This window comes from Pinus tabuliformis, chromosome 8, assembly GCF_031772625.1.
Source record: "Pinus tabuliformis cultivar Carrire ecotype Pingquan chromosome 8, CPIR1, whole genome shotgun sequence".
Lineage (NCBI taxonomy): Eukaryota > Viridiplantae > Streptophyta > Pinopsida > Pinales > Pinaceae > Pinus > Pinus tabuliformis.
In genome coordinates this window covers 842,611,808-842,633,654 of record NC_142294.1, presented here as the reverse complement: position 1 = coordinate 842,633,654, position 21,847 = coordinate 842,611,808, and the positions used below count along the sequence as shown (strand labels likewise).

The 21,847-nt window shown below is 37.5% G+C and overlaps 1 protein-coding gene and 1 pseudogene across 1 annotated transcript; one reads left to right on the top strand and one right to left on the bottom strand.

The window, feature by feature from the left end:
* Window positions 1–3,836: 3,836 nt before the first annotated feature.
* On the bottom strand, window positions 3,837–4,776 carry LOC149238205 (uncharacterized). The gene is made up of 2 exons (XM_089369504.1): window positions 4,485–4,776; window positions 3,837–3,985 (listed from the first exon to the last, which is right to left on the bottom strand). Exons 1-2 carry the CDS (start codon window positions 4,774–4,776, stop codon window positions 3,837–3,839), a joined length of 441 nt encoding a protein of 146 aa, XP_089225630.1.
* A 2,494-nt stretch (window positions 4,777–7,270) lies between these two features.
* The window catches only part of LOC149238203 (S-type anion channel SLAH2-like), a 70,765-nt pseudogene continuing 56,188 nt past the window's right edge, over window positions 7,271–21,847 (top strand).

The window sequence follows — 21,847 nt, the reverse complement described above, 5'->3', positions numbered from 1 at the left end:
GAGAGTGTCTTCCCATCCCCTCTTAGCTTTCTAAACCCTCATCTAATTCGTTGAGGTCTCCAAAATTGTCAAGATCCAACATGCTCTTCTTCATGCCCTTGCGTCGATGTGGTTTCTCTGCTGTCTTATTTATGGATGCACAACAAGGATAATTTTAGGGGCGAATGTTCGCCCTTTGGCGAAATTAAGGGGTTTTAAATTTTTAGTGGGCGAATATTTTGTATCATAGTACATTTTTACAAATCACCTCAAATAGCCCACCTTATTTTAAGGGAGAGGGTAAAAAAGGTAAATTTAGCCCTTGAAATGAGGACTTACAACCTTCCATTCGCCCATTTTCAAGAATAGGTTTTATTTAAGTGAATCCGTTCACCCATTTTCAAGAATAGGTTTTATTTAAGTGAATCCTATGGGCCAAATACCATATTTATAAAAGAGGTATGGTAAATTAATAAAAATATAAATAAATGAGAGGTATGGTAAATAAATAAAACATTTTTTATATTTACTCCATAAGTCACCTTATATACATGTAAGGGTGTAAACAAATAAAAATATAAGTAAAGTGGAGGTATGGTAAATAAATAAAACGTCTTTTTATACTTACTCAAAAGGTATGGTAAATAAATAAAAATATAAATAAACTAGACGTATCGTAAATAAATAAAACCTCTTTTTATATTTAGTCTATAACCCTCGTTCTATTTATGAAGGCTCAAGAAAGAGGTTTTATTTAAGTGAATCCTATGGGCCAAATACCATATTTGTAAAAGAGGTATGGTAAATTAATAAAAATATAAATAAACGAGAGGTATGGTAAACAAATAAAACATTTTTTTATATTTACTCCATAAGTCACCTTATATTTACGAACACTCAAAAATGGGTTATATTTAGGTGAAACCTATGGCCAAACTACTATGGGACAAATACCATGGACTAGATTGTTATTAATACCATGCAAAAAACCATTATTAACCCTAATATTAGAATTAATAAAAATAAAAATGGCACATGGTATTGACCCATGGTATTCACCAAAACGACACATGGTATTGACCCATGGTATTCACCTGGAATGTAGCCTATTTAAATGGGGGAATTAAACCAGCATGTAGCCTATGCTAAGATTCACTAGGACTTTACAAAGTTTTATTATTTAGTGAAAGACTCGCCAAGATCTTACAAGATTTTATAATTGAGTAAAATATTCGCCATGCCTGGTGAGAGATTCGCCAAAAAATTATATATACATATTATATTATTGATAAAATCGCCTTCCATTTTTCCTATATACCATGGAGATTCGCCCATTTATTATATTTAAAAATTTAGGGGGGGTTCTTAAAATTTTCCCTGATGCACAGGAGTTCTAAACAAACTAAACTTCATGATATTTAAACCCTTCTCCATTTAGATATAAAACTTTGACACCCATGTAATGAATAGTTAGTTTTAGATTGGAGACACGAGAAATTTCCATGAACCATGAGAAAAACATTGCCAACAATTCTACTAGTTTCTTAAAAAAATAAAATATCATATCATAGAGTCTCATTGCCAGGGATATCGGCGTAGGGAAAATGCAAGCTAAATCTTAGTGACATTATGCTGAGTGATTCTTCCAATGGGGAATCGACCATGAAACCAAAGAGAAGAGAAAAGAAAAAAAATATGCTTTTAATAAAAACTCCAATACCGGGAATGAGCAATGTCATCTAGCTTTTTTATGATGACCTATTATTTTTTTTTTTTTAACAGAAACGGTTATGGATTGTTTGTATTCAACTTGGCCTGAATGCCAAAAATTTGATTACATTGGAAATCTCTTTGCCCTGTTTCCACTCACTGCAGTGACTAAGTATGTAGCTGGAGCTTGCAGAATTCTTTCTTGCTAAAGAGTTCATGGAATCAATTTCAGAGATTTTCCCCCACTTGAAGATGGAGACAAATTTATTTAATATCAAGTAGTAGAACATGGCAGCGATCAGATTATGGAATGGGTTCCCATGATTCTTTTCCGTCTTTCATCTTGGTTCCAGAAGAGAGGAGGACAACTTTGTTGGCTTCTATGTCCGCCTTTTTATTATGGGTTCTCATCACATGATAATCTCTCAAATCCTGAAAGTAGCTTTCCAAGCCTTTGATTCTGGTTATTAGTCTTGCTAGATTAAGATCCAGAGCTAGGGATTTGGAAGCCATTGCGTTTATGATGATCTGGGAGTCTCCTATAACGATGGCTTCTTTTATGTTTAATTATTTGAGGCTCTTGAGACCTTGAAGGAGGGCTAAGGCCTCCGCTTGAATGCTGGAAGAATATCCGAGACCCCAGGCATAGGAATGGAATTTTTCTCCTATTGAATTTAAAACAACACCTCCTGCTCCAGCTTTGCCCGGGTTACCCTTTGCTGCCCCGTCAAAAAAGAGGGTCTGTCTTGCTTGCATTCTGTTCCAGTCTTGAAAATCACTTTCAGACTTCCTTATCTGCCAGTCTTTAGTGATAGGGGCGTTTCTGACTGCTGGTTGGAATTGAAGGCCTAGAATCGATCCCCAAATGATGTCCTGTTGACTGAGGTTGGAGTCATCTTTTATATCAGCCAAGCACTCCTTGATTTGGCATTTGATTTTGTTTTCTAAAATCTTGTGGTTCTGCTTTGTATTTCTGAAGATTCTTCTGTTGTGTTCAAGCCATATCTGCCAACTTATGATCTTTGGGAGGACTGCCCATGCTGTTTTAATGGTCTGATTTTTAGGAGCTGGGCCAGGGTATCTGGTTGCCCAGTTTGAAAAGAGATCCGCCATGCTGCCTGGGAGCTTGCAATTTGGATACGGATTTTGAATAAGAGAAGTCCATACCTGCTTGGAGAAGTTACACTCAAGAAACAAATGAACTGTTGACTCTGCGTTCTCACTGCACAATGAGCAGATGGAGGGACCGTAGAAACCTTTCTTCTAAAGAATGTCATAGGTTAAGATTTTGCTGTGACAGAGCTGCTAGGAAAAGAAGTCAATTTTGGGAAATAAAGGAGTGCGCCATACACCTTGCCATGGAGCTGGATTTGGGGGAACATATGGTCACTCATTCAATTTGATATACCCCAGGGAGACTGTGTAGCCTTTGATGCTCGTTCCCCATCCTTTCTGATCTCTTTTCCTCATATGCGTGGGTGCCATTCCATGCAAACAATCTAGTAACGTGGCCCATTCATTTGACAGTTGCTCTGGCACCTCGATGCATTTCCAACCTGCCCAGATATCATTGTTCCATAGTGAAATATCCCACAACGAGCTCAGACCCTCACTGCCCATCCAACTACGCAGCGTGTCGATGGAGGCTCTGTTTTCAACTGGATCTTTATTCATGATTCTGTCAGTCCAAATTCTGACCTTTTTACCATTACCTGGAATCCAATATGAGTGTGTTGTTATTAGAGGGGAAACTTTAGCATACAGCTTCAGGAATGCCGAGTTAGGCCTTTGAATAACATTATCCAAAGATCTGTTGCGGGATCCCCTGAAATATTTTTTCCAGAGAGTGACTTGAGCCGAGCCCGGATTGGGTGCAATGATTTTCCATATGATCTTTGCTGCCATTGCCACATTCTGCTCGCAGAGATTTTTAAAATTTAAGCCACCCTCCCACAAAGGCTTGGTAATGGTTTCCCAACTTATTAGAGGAATTTTGTTTTCGTTTTGTTTTCCTCTCTTCCCGAAGAACCTCCGAATATATTCTTCCAATTTTTTGATGATGGTTGCCGGAGCAAGGATTCCAGTGAATCGAAATAAAGGGAGACTAATAAGCACTGATTTAATTAAAACAGATTTTCCAACAGTATTTAGCCAAGAGTAGCCACAGGCTTGTATTTTTGACTTGAATTTTTCCAACTGTGGGAGCCAGTCTTTGCTTGTAGGTCTTTTATGGCGTACAGGTAGTCCCAAGTATTTAAAAGAAGACCAGGAGGAAGAGGCTGCGACGCCCAAACATCTGGAAATATCAGATAACACCCTTGGGGTAATGTTCCAGCTGTATATGTGGCATTTGCTCTTATTTACAGCACTGCCTGAGGCCTTACTGAATTCATCCAAAACCACTTTGAATTTTGATGCAGAGGTGAGTGTGGCAGGTCCCAGTAACAATGTGTCATCCGCAAACAAGGCATGATTTATGTTTTTTACCCCTCTTGCAATGCACAATCCATTGATGTCTTGATCTTGCAACTTTTTGTTTAACAGGAAGCTGAGGACAGAAGCTTGGATGACAAATAGAAGAGAGGATAGAGGACACCCCTGTCTAAGTCCTCTCGAAGCTTTGAAAAAGTCAGTGGCTCTTCCATCCACTAGAGGGGCGATCCATGACTCCGAGATGCATGCCCGGATCCATTTAATGAAATTTTCTCCAAACCCAAATTTGCTCATAACATTTAAAAGAAAGTTATGATTTACTCGATCAAATGCATTGGCTAAATCAAATTTAATTGCCATACCTTGCTCTTTTCGGAGAAGACTTGAGTGAATTGCCTCTTGGACGAGAATGAAGTTGTCAACGATCTGCCTTCCTTGAATGAAGCCTCCTTGGTTCTCAGGAATTATTTTGGGGAGGATGAGCTTCAATCTGTTTGCGATTATTTTGGTGATTAATTTGTATCCAGTGTTACATAGGGAGATCAGACGAAATCTGCTGAAGATGTTGGTGCCTTTCTCCTTGGGGATAAGGGCTAAGAAGGCAGAGTTTGTGCTGCCTCCTATTTTCTGAGTATTCTGAGATTTTTGCACCATTTTGAGCAGATCCTTTTCTATAATCGGCTAGCAAGCTTGGAGAAATCTGGCCGAGAAGCCATCCGGTCCAGGGGCCTTATTCGGGTCCATATCAAAGAGGGCTTTTTCCACTTCCTCTTTAGTGATTTTGGCCTCAAGAGTTTCCTTTGTTCGCTGAGATATTACAGAAGGTATAACATCTAGCAGATCTGAATATTGGTTTGGATCCTTGTCCTCACTATACAAGCTTTGAAAGTGTAAAAAGGCTGCTTTCTTTATATACTCAAAATCCTTATGAATGTCATTATCCTTTTTGATCTCCGAGATAGTGTTAAAGCATTTCCTTTCCTGGGCTTGTTTGTGAAAGTAGGGAGTGTTCCTATCCCCTGCTTTAAGCTAGAGATTGCGGGATTTTAATCTCCAATACTCTTGTTCAGCTAAGCAAGCCTTGTGGTAGCACTGCTGCAGATGAGATTCCTGTTCTAGCACCTCCTTAGTGATTGTGTCCTTCTCCATACTCTTTTGATGGGAGGAAAGTGAGGCTTTCATGTATTTTTTGTCTGTAGCTGGATTAGACAGAGTTTTGGCCCATCTTTTGAGAGCTCATTTTACACTTCTAAGCTTTTCTTCCCAGATATAGAAAGGCGGGCCTTTGATCGACTGATTCCAGCAATCCTTGACAATTTGCATGAAGTCTGGCTCCTTTATCCAGAGCGGGCCAAAACGAAATGGGATAGGCCCCAAATCAAGATGAGCTAGAAGCTATAGTTTAATGGGCTTATGGTTTGAAATGCTATTAGGAAGAATATGCATTCTTGGTTCTAGGCCTAGCAACAAGAAGGAGCTTTGAATAAAGAATCTATCTAGTCTGGCAACAATATGGCCAGGGCCCATTCTTTTATTGGACCAAGAGTACTTACCGGAAGAGGGTTTGATATCCAGCATGTCCCAGTCCTGCAAAATGTCCTCCACCCATTCCCTTGCTCGATCACGTACTATGCTGCCTCCCCTTTTTTCGGATGAATGGAGAATGAGATTGACGTCCCCGACTATAATAATATTCTCCATGATTGTCAAATCTGCTTGTTGTCTTATGGAGTCCCAACAGTTCTTTTTTCCCCAACATTGACTGGAGAGTAACCATTAAAAAGACAAAAAAATTCCTTGGTGTCTAGGTTCTACATTTTCAGCAGCAACCAGTGGGTATTTCTAGCCTCAAATAGGACTGCAACTTTTCTCATGTTCCATAAGGTGTCGATTCCTCCCGAGGCTCCCCGGGCAAAGATTGCTCTTGCTTCACTCTTGAACCAGAGTTTCTTGCTTGTTTGAAGGAAGACTATGTCTTCCAGCTTTGTCTCCTAGACGAGAAGTATGTTTGGGGTCTCTGTTCTGATTAAATTTCCGATGGCTTCTTCCTTAGCTTTACTCCCCATACCTCTACAATTCCAGGAGATGATCTTCATTATTTGTGTTTCTGATGGGCTCCCTTGGAGCCTTGGACCTGGCTTTTCAGCATCTTTGACTTTGGAGCTAGCAGTTTTTCCAAGGTTGGTTGGCTGCCCTGAAGTTTTTCTTTGTAGTTCTCCTGCTCCCTTTTTTCCCTGTCCGTTTTTCGGCCTCTTGTAGATCTTCTTACTGATGTTTGGGACTCTCCTATTTCCCGTTCCTCTTCTGATTCTTCAGATTCTTGTTCTTCTTCCTCCTCTTCTAAAATCTTATCTTTGGGATCTTCAGTGTTGACTCCTTTGAGGGACGCTGAGGGGGTACCTTTTCCTGAAGGAGCTGTTTTATGGAACTCGGTCTCCTGAGTCATTTTTGTCTCCTTTTGAAGGTCGATCTCCTGGGTGCCTTCTGTTTGCGAGCTCAGCGGTTCGAACTTGTTTTTTGGCGCAGTCTTGGTCGAGATCTGGTGAGCAGTAGTCTGGTGAGGCCCTTTGCCGTTAGGGCCTCCCGTTTCTGATTCTTAGGATGTGATTTGGATCTCTTGACTTGGTTCCATCCGTCCTCCTTCCCTTGTGCAGGCTCATTGTTGGTCGGGCAATCTCTGGCGAAATGTCCATGAACATGACATTTCCGGCATTTGAAGGGAAATTGTTCATAATCCAGTTTCTGTAAATGCGTCCAACTTCCGACCTTCATTGTGATGGCCTCTGGTAATCCCACCTCTAGATGAACCTCTATGCAGATCCTGGCACAGTCATATTGATCTTTATTATTTGCTCGGTCTATGAATTTCCCCAGGGCATTTCCAATATGTCTCAGTGAGTCCCAATTCCAACAGTGCATTGGAAGATTTGGAAGTCTGACCCATACCGGGACTGCTTTGGGTACATCAACTGTCGGATCAAAGTCCGGAGTCCAGTTGTTCAGACACAGACCATGAGGGCCCATGAAGTAGGGGCCGTTTTGGAAGATCAGGTCTTTGTCTTCCTTTGATGTGAATTCGAAGAGGAAGAATCCTCTCCCCAGAAAGTATGAGGTGACATTTTCTTTGATTAGCGGCGCCCACTTTCTGATGACCCAACTCTCGGTGGATTTTGGAGACGACCATAGTCCTGTGAACTGGCCGATGAGAGCCCATTTAGCTAACGACAGAGCAACTTGGATTGGGGTTTCTGGAAGAAGAGAGATCACCGGAATATCATCTAGTTTTTTAACAAACTTCGTTGCTTCTGCTGTTTTCTTCTTTGGGAGACCAGCCAAGAGTTGGGAGAAGGCCTCTGCAGAAGATCTCGGCAGGGGAGGCAGGGGAGCCGCTTGAGGAGAGCCCAATCCCTCCATAGTTTCAATCCCCAGGAGCGGGAGTGTCAAAATCCGGCAGATCGGTCCATGAAGCAGCCCAACCACTGCATGCAGAGACCGTAGGGTTCAGATCAGCTGAGAGTGGGCAAGATCACAGCTTGCAGGATGCGCTGCGTGTGAGCCTCAGGGTTCAGCTGCAAAATGCGTGCGCGGAGCTCAGTCCAGTACGATGACCTATTATTGCGGTGGCATGTAAACTCAAAATTTGTTTTGTTTTTTTTTTTTTTTCTAAAGACGCCAAAAATATAAGAAGAAGAGGCAACATGGGCAGAAAATAAAATTTATATGTACAATTGAATGAATGTTGGCTTGTATACTTAATCATGAATGATGGAATACATAATAGGACACTTGATTTTATTAGCAATCAACCCCATTTAAACTTCAAATGACCATAGAATGCAACTATCACAGATGGAACATGCTATTAGCAACATATTAGTGACGTTTTCATGAAAAAATAAAATGGAAAAAATACTTTATGTAAACTTAAAGAAATTTCATGAGAAACAATCACACAAATTTTTTAAACGTATTTGATGATCAAAATGCCCTATGATCGGCATTTTGGTCATCACATTCCAACCCTAGTGTCAACACATAACCACATCCATCAAAAATGGGTTCGAATAAATGGCATATGACAATGCTTTCCCAATCATCAAGTAAATGCCACATCAAAATGGCACAGATGTAGAACTATAACCAGTAATCACCCTCGATCTATTTACTAGAATGCTTTGTACTTTTATTTCTGTGCTTGGAAGGTGGGTATAAAAGTGTCATATACGAACCATTGGTTCTATATGGATTTGTGTCTACCTTATCATCACTTTCCATCAAAATAATAGAATTCGACTTGACTTGATGGATCCATTTGCAACATTCGTTTACATATTCAACATCTTTTCATGGGAAGGAAGTAGTAAGAAGTGCCCATATATCACAAAGTTTGGTGGCTTAACGATGACCTTCTCCATGCGACTTACGCAGATCTTTGTGATATTACATTTGTGCACTTCTACATCACATAAATGGCCTATTTCACACACCTAGAAGCTATACTTTTTCACTCCTCTGTGATCTAATGCAAGCTACAATAAATCTTATGATAACAACTATGAGAGCTTCCACACCAAGCCCATACACTATCTTGAATTTGTAGTAGCCATACCTCTAGTGCCTAGGTCAATCACCTGAACACACAATACTTAACATTGTCTTTCCCTACTTCTAATGTTTCAACAATCCACATAACACACAATACTTAGCACTATCCTACCCGAGTTCCAATGCTCCGATAATCCATGCAACCTTCACGTTTTGGGCTTAAACCTTTGGCTCACACATCTCTCGGCTCACTAAAGAACAATTATATGCTTAGACTCCATGGCTCAATAGAACATGCGATCACCCATAGGCTTTAACACTCAAGTTTCCCAACATCACACATCTCTAACACACATGATTCACACCATGATTCACATAGGTTCTAGTACCAAGATAAAAATTATGAAACACAAAAAAAAATGGAAATGGCAACTGAAGAATATTCACAACCTCTTTCACATTCATCAAACAAACATAAAATATATTTACAAAAAGTATAATTCAATTCAACACTTATGAATGTATCTCTAAAAATAGAGATTGAAAATTAAATAAAACATACAATATAATATTTATTTCTAAAAATTTCTCTAGTATTCTACTTATCGATATACCTATACCCAAAATGCATGATATACCTACCTAAAATGCATGCCAAAAAAGAGTTAATAATACTTATTTATATAAATTTCTTCATTATCCCACTAACAGATATACCTACCTGAAACGCAAGCCCTTCAAATGCTTTGGTGTAAAATAATGAATGAAACAAATACATCTGCCAACGTGGTAGCCTTGACACCATAGTAATAATAGCTTTGTGCTTTCAAACTTCAAGGATTGTACTTTGAAACAACAAGTGGTGTTAAAATGCGGTCACCTTCCGTACTGTGCTCTGACTTTGCTCTTTGCAGGAATCTACCTTGTTTTCAAAGTGCACGTCAGCTCCTCACTTGTCTTGACACTTTGCCTTTATAAGATTTCCACACAACAAAGAAAACATCATTCTACTACAACAATATTCCTCGGTATTGCCATTGTCAATTAATCAAATATGGAAGGAATTTTTCCTTTCTCTTCTAGCCACAGAGTTGTTGCAGATCAGCATCATCATCCATCCTCAAGAATCCTTTTCTACCCCCCACACTTCTCATTACTCGACCAAAACAAAGAGGAAGTTTGCATTCTTGGACAACGTAACTACCGATATTTCCAATTCCCACATATTTCGCACCGACGTTGATGATAAATAGGTTCATGTTCAAATCTGCATATATGATTTCTGTAAACTTATATGAATCGTACAGACCATGAATTTATGGTATTTTCAGGTTTTAATCTGATGGGTAACTTGGACTTGGTTCAGCAGGTTCTTATAATGCCATGGGTCCACAAAAAATGGTATAAATTCCTTGATTAGTTCAACATAGAGAAATGTCTTATATTCCTAGTGCTGTGTAGCCAGCCACTTCTTTGGAAAACACTCGAGGAATCGTTATCCTTGCATTTCTGGCGAAAGGCATTCATCATTGATGGCAGTCTAGGGTTTTTCCCTTTTAGCATTCATACTTGTATCCATTTCTCATACAGTCAAATGCTTATTCTACACAAAGGTTGTGAAGAAAGAATATTTGGATGGAGTTCAAGTGAACTATTATATATATATATATATATATATATATATATATATATATTAGTTTATGAGTAAGCTAGGAGGTAGGGTTTTTCTTTGTGTCGAGAATACAAGTTAGTACAGTGTCTGAACACAAAGAAAGAAAACAATTAGTGAAATTTCGCTACCTCAATTGCCTAGATAGTGTAGTACTGGTAGTGGGGAGGATCTATAACAAAGAAAATATATTACCAAACTCAGTACACCAAAGACTAATTTATGAGACGAGTACTAAACTAAAATTAAGCTCAAGAGAAAAGTGAAGAGGATAAATTACTTATCGATAAAGATCATTTAATCAAAAAAAAATGAGTAGAAGTGATGGTTATTGTTCTCCTTATTTATAAATGGTGAGCTTTACAAATGAACACATAAGAACCAAAAATAATAACCCTGGGGAAAAAAGGAGAAAACTAAACTTACCTAGTTCTACCTAACATAGTAAATTTACCTAAATGTTGGATCCAATAATAAGAGATTATCATCTACTATACCATTGAGGCAAAAAACAATGAGGACAGTAAAAGAAATGAATGTTGAGGAATCGCTAACCTTCTAGTAATCATATAAAAATGAAAACAAGAAAATTTGAAACAGACATATACGGAAAATTTATAATGAAAGCAATAATTTGAAATTAACTAACACCCAACTCTTGAACAAAAGCCATAGCTGATAGACACAACGAAATAATGGAAGCCATACTCCAATTCAAATGATATTGTAGAAACAAAATAAAGAGCACAATTGAGAAAACTATGTACATTCGTTTCTGGAAGTCATAGCTTACAACCGAGAAGGTTAGCCACAAATAGGAAAGGATTACAAAACAGTTCCCCGAAGGGTTTACTGTAATTATAATGTTTAATCTGCCTCTTGGAAGGCTATAAATTCAACCCAGATTTACTAATACATTATACAGGAGCTAGAGGCTACATGCTTAGTGGAAATTCTTCACCTATTTTTTGTTACAATAATATACAAAGAAAAAGGAATAAAAGGGAAAAAAATTATAATCACTAGATAGTTAGAGATATGGGTTTCATCCCTGCTGCAACTAGCGAAATCACTCATGTACCATAAGGAAAATTACTTTAAGAACATGTGTATAGCACCAACGTGAGAAGCAAGATTTCTTTCACTCTTGTATATGTTGATTTTGCTTGCTTTCACATATCCTAAGAGTGCCTTGGCACATGTGCTAGAGGAAGCTCCAACACACTCTCTTGTACTAGTTGATGTTAGTTATCATTAGAACATGTGTTGGACACATTCCCATGGGATAGAGAATCATTCGATTGTAGTCGACACTTGTTTCATAAAGACTCTCTCTAATAATCGCACTTGGAGATAAGTGTCATTTTACTACCACTTAAATGTATGCATGTTGGATTTGGGTATTGTGCATATTCTTGGTACATTTATAATTATGCATGTGTGTGAGATCATGATCAGGTCCTGTTATGCATTCTCTTTCTCTCCTCTTTGTTCCACTAATCTTACACTTAGTCAATTTTGGCATTCTTCCTTGTCCTAACATTTGAAGCAAGTTATGAACACCTTTAACCTTTGGCCAAATGATGAGTGGATTGTACACTTCCAATCCTTAGTCATGAGCCTCATGTTTCTTACACTTTCCCTCTAATCCCATCTTATAGACAACTCCCTTCACATTGCGCATTGTGCATCCCTAGAGCATAGTCACTCAACCCTTGCTGCTCACACTTGCTCACTACACAAAGCCTTGATCAACCTTGCCTTGTGTTTCACATTGAGCACTCCTAGTTGACAATGAAGCCTTCTTTAGTGCCTTGTAATAGAAACGTATGCAATACTGAGGCCTCCCTCCATTCATTTCACATTAAGCATTTCTAGGGCATAATGACCCAACTTCTTACTGCTCACACTTTTCCTCTGCGCAATGCCTTAAACAGATCTTCCTCCATTGCAAATTGTGAATTCTCAGTGGATAGTAGAGCCATCTCTAGACCCATGCAATGGAAACCTGCATAATGCTTAGATTCCCCTCCTTAATGACTGTGCATTACACAGTCATAGTGCCCAAGCTTGTCATCCTTGCCTCTTGGACTTTCCCACTATGTAGAGCCTTGCCTCTTTCCATTTCCATTTTGTAATGCACCCTTCTAATGCCCAAACCTCTATCCCCTACCCCCGAACTCGGAGCTCTGCACCCAAGAAGGCCCCTCTCTCATTCCTTGCACATTTTCGCCTCACAATCAACACCTCACATGAGTAAATAAAGATAGAATAGGTGATTTTTGGATTGATGTTTCCTTGTCATGAGTACACTTGATTTGCAGGTTATATCATTATATCATGGAAATATTATGCTCAAGGAGGTCATCAAGAAGGGGTTTCAAAAGGAAACTTGTAGAGATAAGACACAAAGGTGTTATCATGCAAGAGTAAAGGAATCTTGGACCATGAAAGGGAGATGGAAACTCATATTGAATTAGAAGGTTCCAATACTATAACCAGACACTTTGAAGTGTGAAGATGAAGTACACACAATATCTATCATGAAGGATTGAATATGTAGCAACAAGGAGAAGAACTTGGCATTGATACAATATAATGAAGTCTCATGTCACAATATCCAAATTGTAGCTCTTCAAAGTGTCAACACAAGAGTATTGTTTTGTGTCATGTATTTTTGCCACATTATTGGTAGAATTGATTATTTAATTTCAAAAATTGGAAAATGTAAAATGTGTGGAATCCCAAGGGTCACACAATGAATGTAAAGAGTCACTAGGAAGTCCAAGAGTAATGTAGGAGCTCAAAATTCACATGGGAGCTCAAGAGTCATGAGGGAGGTCAAGGGTCACATGGGAGGTGATTAATCACCTCATTTTCTAGAAATAAACCCTCATAGCTCAAGCAACAAGGATTTTCACCTTGACTTTTCTAGCTTGATATAGGAGAGAAGATCATTATTTGGAGGAAAAAGTGGTGACTTAATGCTCTACTATTGGGGCTATTGTTGCATCATTGTAATTATGTCTTTGGAACTTTCACTTAATATTTGAACCTCTCATAGCCAATGCACTTTCATGCATGTATCGTGAATGTTATAAGACTATTATTTTAATGTTTACGATATATGTTTGTGTTCATACATACTAAAGAAAGTGAACTATTTTGTTGGATTTGGTATATATCTTGTTGAATGTGATTTGCTACTATCTTTCATGATCATTGTTGCTATGTGAACTATTTTGCAAGTTAATTACCAATTATTCCTATGTTCGTGTGTGTCATTATTAAGAGAGTTCAATTAATTTTCTTCTAAAGGTTCACTCTATCTTTTCCTATCCATGAAAGTGATTTTTATGCATCGTAGTTGGCATTTCACAAAGTTAAGTCACTTGCTTATCACAAAGTTATGTGCATACTTTCTTGTGTTGATAACTACAGCCAAGGTAAATCTATAACATCAAATAATGGTGGTTGTGACGCATTTACAAATGGGGTTCCTATTCCAAACAATGTGATGTCTAGTTGAGGTTTCATTCTTGGAAGACCCCTTGTGTTGGCAGACTTCCAACACCATCAATAGAAAGTCAAAATTTGACCAATTATGAAAAAACCAAGAGAAACTGACCCTTTTTTTTTTTACTATATTGAGTGATTCAGGTACAATAGCTCTAAATTTATAGTTAAATCATGTTTCATTTTCACTTCCCTCATTCCAATATTCTATAAATTCTTATTCTTGTTGCTATAATTTTCCTACACATGCTTCTTCACTTATCTTTACCACTAGTTTTCCCACATGATTATTTCTTTACAATACAGTCTCTCACTATTTTTTAATCTTCCTACTCATATTTGTGATTCATTTCAAAAAATATATATAAAAAAATTTGGTTATGTTTTCAATTGAAAGCAACAATTTCATTCCTTTTGTTTGGGCATTTACTAGCATGGATTTTACAATTTGTCACTAGCAAAGGGGCCTAGAAAGTATTCAAAATTGCTTGATATATTTTACATCTTAGTGTATTTCATGGACTACCACGACATCAATACATGGCTCTAAACTATCAAGACATTAGTACATGGCTCCATTCAAAAGGGACCACTGGAATTAACCTCCTAGAATCATATCACACTATTACAAGTAGGTCATGAATTGGTAGATTAAAATGTATTACTAGATAACAACATCCCAATATTGGATTTCATTGATGAAATCAAGGCCATGTTCAAAGAGAACACAATAAATAAATTAGGGATCCCTAAAACATCTTATAGAATATGGCCTTGAGTCATGTTTATCTGCAACAAGTAAAATCACTTAAAAGTTTGAAGTGTTTCCAAATAATGTCATTTTAAGTACAAAGTGTATTGATGGGGTGGACCCAAATGAATACCCAATTAGATTTAATTAATGTAACTTGATTTTTAAATTAAATATTAATGTATTTTACCATCCATAATTGTCCAACTGGACTATAAAAATCTAAAAATGACTAAGCATTGGGAATGCTAAAGTGTCTTTGGGAGAACTGCAAGAAAAATAAAAGAATACATGGTGAGTGCCTAAAGAGATGTAACCTGACACTGCTAAGCCCAAAAAATAGATGGAAACCCTAAACCAATTTTTTTTTTCAAATATTAGCTCCACTAACAAACAAGGCCAAGAAGAAGAAAGTGACGAGGTTCCTTCCATATACTCGTCTTGTACCTACTCATTATAATAATTTCATGTAAAGTGACACTAGGGTCAAAGATTTTTCTTAGCCATACAACATGAAATTAAGGGGATACCAGAGTCAAGCTATAAAATTTACTATTAAGAGGACTATTTTTCTTTCGTAGTGGAGAATATGTATGCTCTTTCAGAAAGGCTCTATGTAACTAGTAACTAGTTACTCTGTTCGACAAAAAACATAGATATTTTTTTGGGTAGTGGAACTTCATTTCTAGCATTGTTTTGAGTCTTGACTGTGTCAAAGGGGCTTGTAGAAAGAAAAATGAAAAGGGTCAATATTTATGAATACTTAGTACCTCGATGATTTGTAGTTTAGCCAAGGGGGCTTCAGTGGGGGAGAAATATCATACCACGTGGCTTCATATTGGGGGATATATATTGAGGAAAAAATGACATAATATATTAGGGGATATATAGGGGGTAAAGAATTTTTATAGTGGAAAATATAAAAAATGGACCTTAAAGTGAATGAAAAAATATAAAGGGGTATAAAAAATGCTAATGAAGAACAGGGTACCTACAATATCTAGTGAAAGTAGGGGTTTTTTAAATTGGAAAGCCTTATTGGGTTCATATTGGTAGGGGGTTAAATAATGTGATTTTTAGAGGGATTTTCCAATATGTAGTCAAATTAAGGGTATTCTTTAATATGACACAAACACACATGATATGTCAGAGGTTCACTGAATAAATCCCCCATGAGTTTAGCATTATTTAAGGAACATCGAAGGACATATCGGTAGTACCATTTTAGGTTCAAATTTGTAATGTTACAAAGGTTAGGTAATGTTCAGGCATAACATAACATAATTTTGATTTTGAAGTTGAGGGTTGACTCTGTGCTTATTATGAACTAATGCTTAGGAGGTTTAGAGTGGCAAATTATGAATTTTAAATTATTATAGTTTGAAGGTTCAAAATTTCACTCATATCAGTTGTGCTAACCTAAGGAACTCTTCAAAGTACCATCCTGATACCATACCCTCCTGATGGAGGATTTAAATATTATTACAAGATCCAGGGCTAAAAACACTTTGGTGAAATTTAGATCACGTGTCAAATTGGACTAAAAAGGAAACTAAGGATCATAAGAAAATAGTAGTGTACAGCCTCGAGTATGAATAAACGAAATAGCGAAGCTAGTGATTTGAGTTTTAAATAACACATAGTGCTAGAGTACAACAAATCTTTAGTAAACAATTTTAGAATGAAGAAATTTTAAGGTTTCATGCTCTCTAATGGGGACTCTAATTTTCTGATTTCACATTTGAGCAATTGAAAGTAAAATAATGAAGATTGGCAGAATGTGACTAACTTAGACCCAAGAAATAAAGCTGCGCAAAATTTAATTGGCTACAAAAGTGATATATAATAAAATCAAAACTTAAAAAAAATTAAAAAAATAAAACTTACATTTTATTAAGAGTGTCTTCCCATCTCCCCTTAGCTTTCTAAACCCTCATAACCCTCATCTAAGTCATTGATGTCTCCAAAATTTTTAGGATCCCCATTATATCATCCAACATGCTCTTTTTCATGTCCTTGCTTCGATGTGGTTTCTTTGTTATCTTATTTATGGACGCTCAGGGATTCTAAACAAACCAAACTTCTTGATATTTAAACCCTTCTCCATTTAGATACAAGAATTTGACACCCATGTGATCAATAGTTATTTTTAGATTGAAGACACGAGAAATTTCCAAGAACCATGAGAAAAACACTACTAACAATTCTACTAGTTTCATAAAAAAAAATCATATCATGGAGTCTCATTGTTGCGGCTATCGGGGTATGGAAAATGCAAGCTAAAGCTCAATACTATTGTGCCTAGGGATTCTTTCAATGGGGAAATCGACCATGAAACTAAAGTGAAGAGAAAACAAAAAAAAAATATTGCTTTTAAAAAATATCCAATACTTGGAATGAGCAATGTCATCTAGCTTGTTTACGATGAGTTGTTATCGTAGTGGTATGTAAACTCATTTTTTTTCTTCTAAAGATGCCAAAATTAAAAGAAGAAGAGGCAACATGGGAAAGAAATAAAATTTATATGTCAAATTGAATGAATGTTATCTTGTATACTTAATCGCGAATGATGGAATACCTAATGGGACACTTGATTTTATTAGCAATCAACCTCATTTAAACTTCAAATGACCTTATAATGCAACTAGCATAGATGGAATATGCCCTTAACAACATATTAATGATGTTTTCATGAAAAAATAAAACAACAAAAATACTTTTCGTAAACTTAAAGAAATGTCATGAGAAAGAGTCACATAATTTTTTTAAACATATTTGATGACCAAAATGCCCTATGATGGGCATTTTGGTCATCAAATTCCAACCCTAGTGTCATCACATAACCACAACCATAAAAAATGGGTTCGAATAAATGGGATGTGACAGGGCTTTCACAATCATTAAGTAACTTCCACATTAAGATGACATAGATGTAGAACTGCAACTTGTAATCACCCTCGATCTATTTACTAGAATGCTTTGAAATTTTATTTTTGTGCTTGGAAGGTGAGTGTACAAGTGTCATGCATGAACCATTGGATCTATATGGATTTGTGTCTACCTAATCGTCGCTTCCCATCAACATAATACAATTTGGCTTGACCCGAGCCGTTTCCAACATTATTTTACCTATTCAACACCTCTTCTGTTAGGATATTCCGACACATAGGAAATAGTTAAGTACAACTTGGTCTAGTATAGAGTTAGGTATAGAGTTAGGTAAAGTGTGTTTCTTTACTATGTACGTTATGAAACCAGTTCAAGAAGAGATAGAAAAGATAGATCAACGCCTTAGAATTCAGCCTCTTCGAGGGGGCAACCTCCTTTACATTACAGAAATGAACAATTATTGGATGATACAAATGACAAAACCTCCTTTCTATATATAGGAGTCTAGGGAGTCACAATATAATCCAGCCGACCTAACAATAATAATATAAAGCCACAAAAATAACAATAGAGGGATTCTATGGGGCACAGAAATAACAATATGGGGGTAATAGGGGCACAACAATATAAATAAGGGGTATAACTACAATAGTAATGGGGTAATCACTAGTATTATAGGGACCCAACATGCCCCTCTCCTTAAAAAAAGTGTTGTCCTCAACGCTTGAGTAGTTCTGGATACTTCTGCATAAAATTCTCATCCTCCCATGTGGAATCTTTAGTGGATAAGTTCTTCCACTTGATAAGATACTCTGGAATTGATCGATTTCGTAGCTGTCGAGTTCTTGTTTCTGTGACTGCTTCCGGTTCCAATATAATTTTTCCTTCCTCGTCAAGTTTTGGCAATATTGTTTGAATTGGGAGCTTGTCACCTATAACCTTCTTTAAACATGAAACATGGAAAACTGGGTGCAATCGAGAAGTTGCAGGAAGCTCCAATTTGTATGCCATAGTACCAATCTTTTGCAACACCTTATACGGACCATAATACTTTGGTGATAATTTATGATCCTTCTTAGCTTGCGTTAGGGACATTTTCTTATATGGTTGTAGCTGTAGGAATGCCCAATCACCTACATCAAAACTTCTTTCACAATCTATGTAGAATAATTTATTCTCAGCACACTTATGACCTTTTGTGTATTTGCTATCACAACTGTAACAAAGCCCTTTTGCTCTTTTTTCTTCCAATTGTTGTGGTGTCAACCTTATAGATTGTGGAAGACTAGGGGCAACAACACTTCCGTCTTTATAGTTGTGAGTGGTATGCTTCCTGGTTGCCATAATCTTGCTTTCCATTTTTCTTGCTAACCTAAATGCCTTCTCTAATGAATCAGGTTCCCAAAGGCGAACATTATGTTGGATATTATCCTTTAAAGACCCTATGAACACATCAATCCTATGCTCCTCTGGAATATCTTTTACCCTTATGTTCAATTTTTGGAACTCCTCAATGTGCTCCATTACTGAACCCTTTTGTTTGAGACTTATCAATTGGCTAAAAAAAGTGTTGCTTTTTGTATCTTCATAATGTGCTATCAATTCTTCCGTAAAAATTGCCCAAGTGATAAATTTTTTACAAGAGCAAAGCCATTGATACCATACAAACTGATTTGGTTCTAAATATACAGTTGCCATACGTACCTTTTGTGCTTTTTGCACATTATTGAGATCGAAGAATTGCTCCATCTGTAATATCCATGTGGCGGGATCCTTGCCATCAAACTTCCTCATATCGATTTTTGGAATATGGTGATTCTTCAATCCAACATTAGCGTCTATGGAATCATGATTAACATTTCTTTTGTTCTCATCATGAGTTTCCTTTACTACCTTTTCACCATTAGTGACCCTTTCTTGTAGCAACTTCTTCAATTCTTCCATGTCTGTCTTCATATCTATCTTCAAATCTGCCATGTCTCTCTTCAAATCTGTCTTTGAATAATCCATCTTAGCTTCCATGCCCTTTATCTTAGATTCCACGCCATTTATCTTAGATTCCACGCCACTTATCTTAGCTTCTGTTAGCTTTTGTGAGCGTGACATTTGTTTTACTTGTTCTTGTAATTTTGATAGATCATGTAGCATTTCTTCCTATTCTTCATGGGTCATGCTAGAGCTTTCAGGTTCCTTACTAGGTGTCTGCATTTTCTTTCCTCGGGGCAGCAGTTACCGATAATAATGCTTTACTATGCCCTTTGAATTCCGTTAAACCAAGCTTACACAAAAATTTAAAAAAAACTACACACCTTTTTTCACTTTATAGAAGCCTGATATTGAATCTGATGTATCTCTGTAATTTCGGATCATCCAATTCTGAAATTGCTACCTGTAGTAGCCTTCTGTGTCCTCTTTCCAATGCCACAAGTCTGAGCCAAATTGGATTCTCCAAGGAAGAGTTATGTGAAATCTCCCACAGTGACTTGTTTTTAGATTAGTACAGTAGAGCGAACTTGTACGACGTGCCACGAGTCACTGTTTCAACCTTTGAATCTGAAACACACACAAAAGAAACTACAGTCAGTCCTATTTCTATACCTTCTTACAAAATTTCAATCCGATCCCTAGAGAGAAAGTTATGATGATTTTTCCTAGGTCACCTGTTTTGAATGTAATTTAGGAGTCTGCAAAAAGACCAACTTCCTCAGATCATATCTCCGCAAATATCGCGCGAAAAGCTCTGAAATTCGGACCCAAGGTTCAACGCGATTTCTTATCAAATGGGTTTTTTTTGCGACTTCTGAAACGTCACAGAAAAAAGTTATTGCGAAAATTCCACGATGACCTGTTTGGAGCAGCGAAACCCTAGAATCCAAAGCTCTGATACCAAATGTTATGAAACCAGCTCAAGAAAAGATAGAAAAGATAGATCAACGCCTTAGAATTCAGCCTCTTCGAGGGGGCAACCTCCTTTACATTACATAAATGAACAATTCTTGGATGATACAAATGACAAAACCTCCTTTCTATATATAGGAGTCTAGGGAGTCACAATATAATCTAGCCGACCTAACAATAATAATATAAAGCCACAAAAATAACAATAGAGGGATTCTATGGGGCACATAAATAACAATATGGGGGTAATAGGGGCACAACAATATAAATAAGGGGTATAACTACAATAGTAATGGGGTAATCACTAGTATTATAGGGACCCAACAATGTACATTTTGTAACTTATAATCCGACGGTCATGATATGTAGTGATTCAACGGTTCATTCTCTCCTCGGTATTACCAACACTTGATCCGTGGCTTAACACCCGATTGGTCCATGATCTCTATTTAAAGAGCATGGAGGGTCATTTTTAGGTTAACCGTTCATGAGAGAAGCTTATGTAAATTTTCATTCTTTTATTAATAAATTGCCTGAAGTGGCTGCGTTGGCTCAGGCCGTGGACTGTTTCCCTCTTTGAGGGTTTTAACCACGTCAAAAGTACTGGTGTATTGATCTGCGATTTTTTTGTGAGTGGTGTCCTTTGGTGTTCTATCTGAGGAACTTACCCTGTAAATTCCTACATGGTATTAGAGCTATTTGAGGGCCGCGTCTGTTGGTGATCCAAATCTGAAACCGGTAGAACTGCATCCGACTACCGTTTCCTAGATCTACTGTTTCTGACTGCTTTCAGGCTGAGAGGACTACTTTGTTGTGTTGGGAGCATCTGTTCCAGTGAGGAACCCCTTTCGTTTCATGCGAAAAGGTTTTCGGTAGCCCTAGCTGCGTCATTTTTAAGATCTGGAGGTATACAGTGTTTATTTGCAGTTTACAGTTATTTTCTCTCTGTTTATTTCGGTTTTCAGTTTATTTAGCTTTTTTTTATTACCGGATCTATGACTTTCATTTCTGCGTATGCTCTTTTCCCTGCGACTCTGTGCGATCTGGGCAAATCAGAAACAGAAAGAAGGATTTTTCTCATGCGTATGCTCTTTTCCGCTGCGCCTTAGTGTGATCTTGGAAAATTAGAAACATTGAGGAAAATATTTAGTTTCCGGCTAAAGCTAACTTTGAGCCGCAAGGTTCGTTTTTTAAAATATCTAGTTTCCGGCTAAAGCTAACTTCGAGCCGCAAGGTTCGTTTTTTTTTGTATGTCCGTGTTGGGTTTTGTGCTTTTTGTTTTGTAGGGAAAAAACGCTTTCTCAAAGCAAGCACGCAACCCAAACCCCCCCCCCCCCCCTCCCCCCCCCCTCTCTCTCTCTCTCTCAAACGTTTTGTATAGCTCACTTGGTGCAAAGATAATTTATGAGAGTAGAGGTCTTGGGCTCAAGTCTCCATTTTGTGGGGGCGGATTTTTC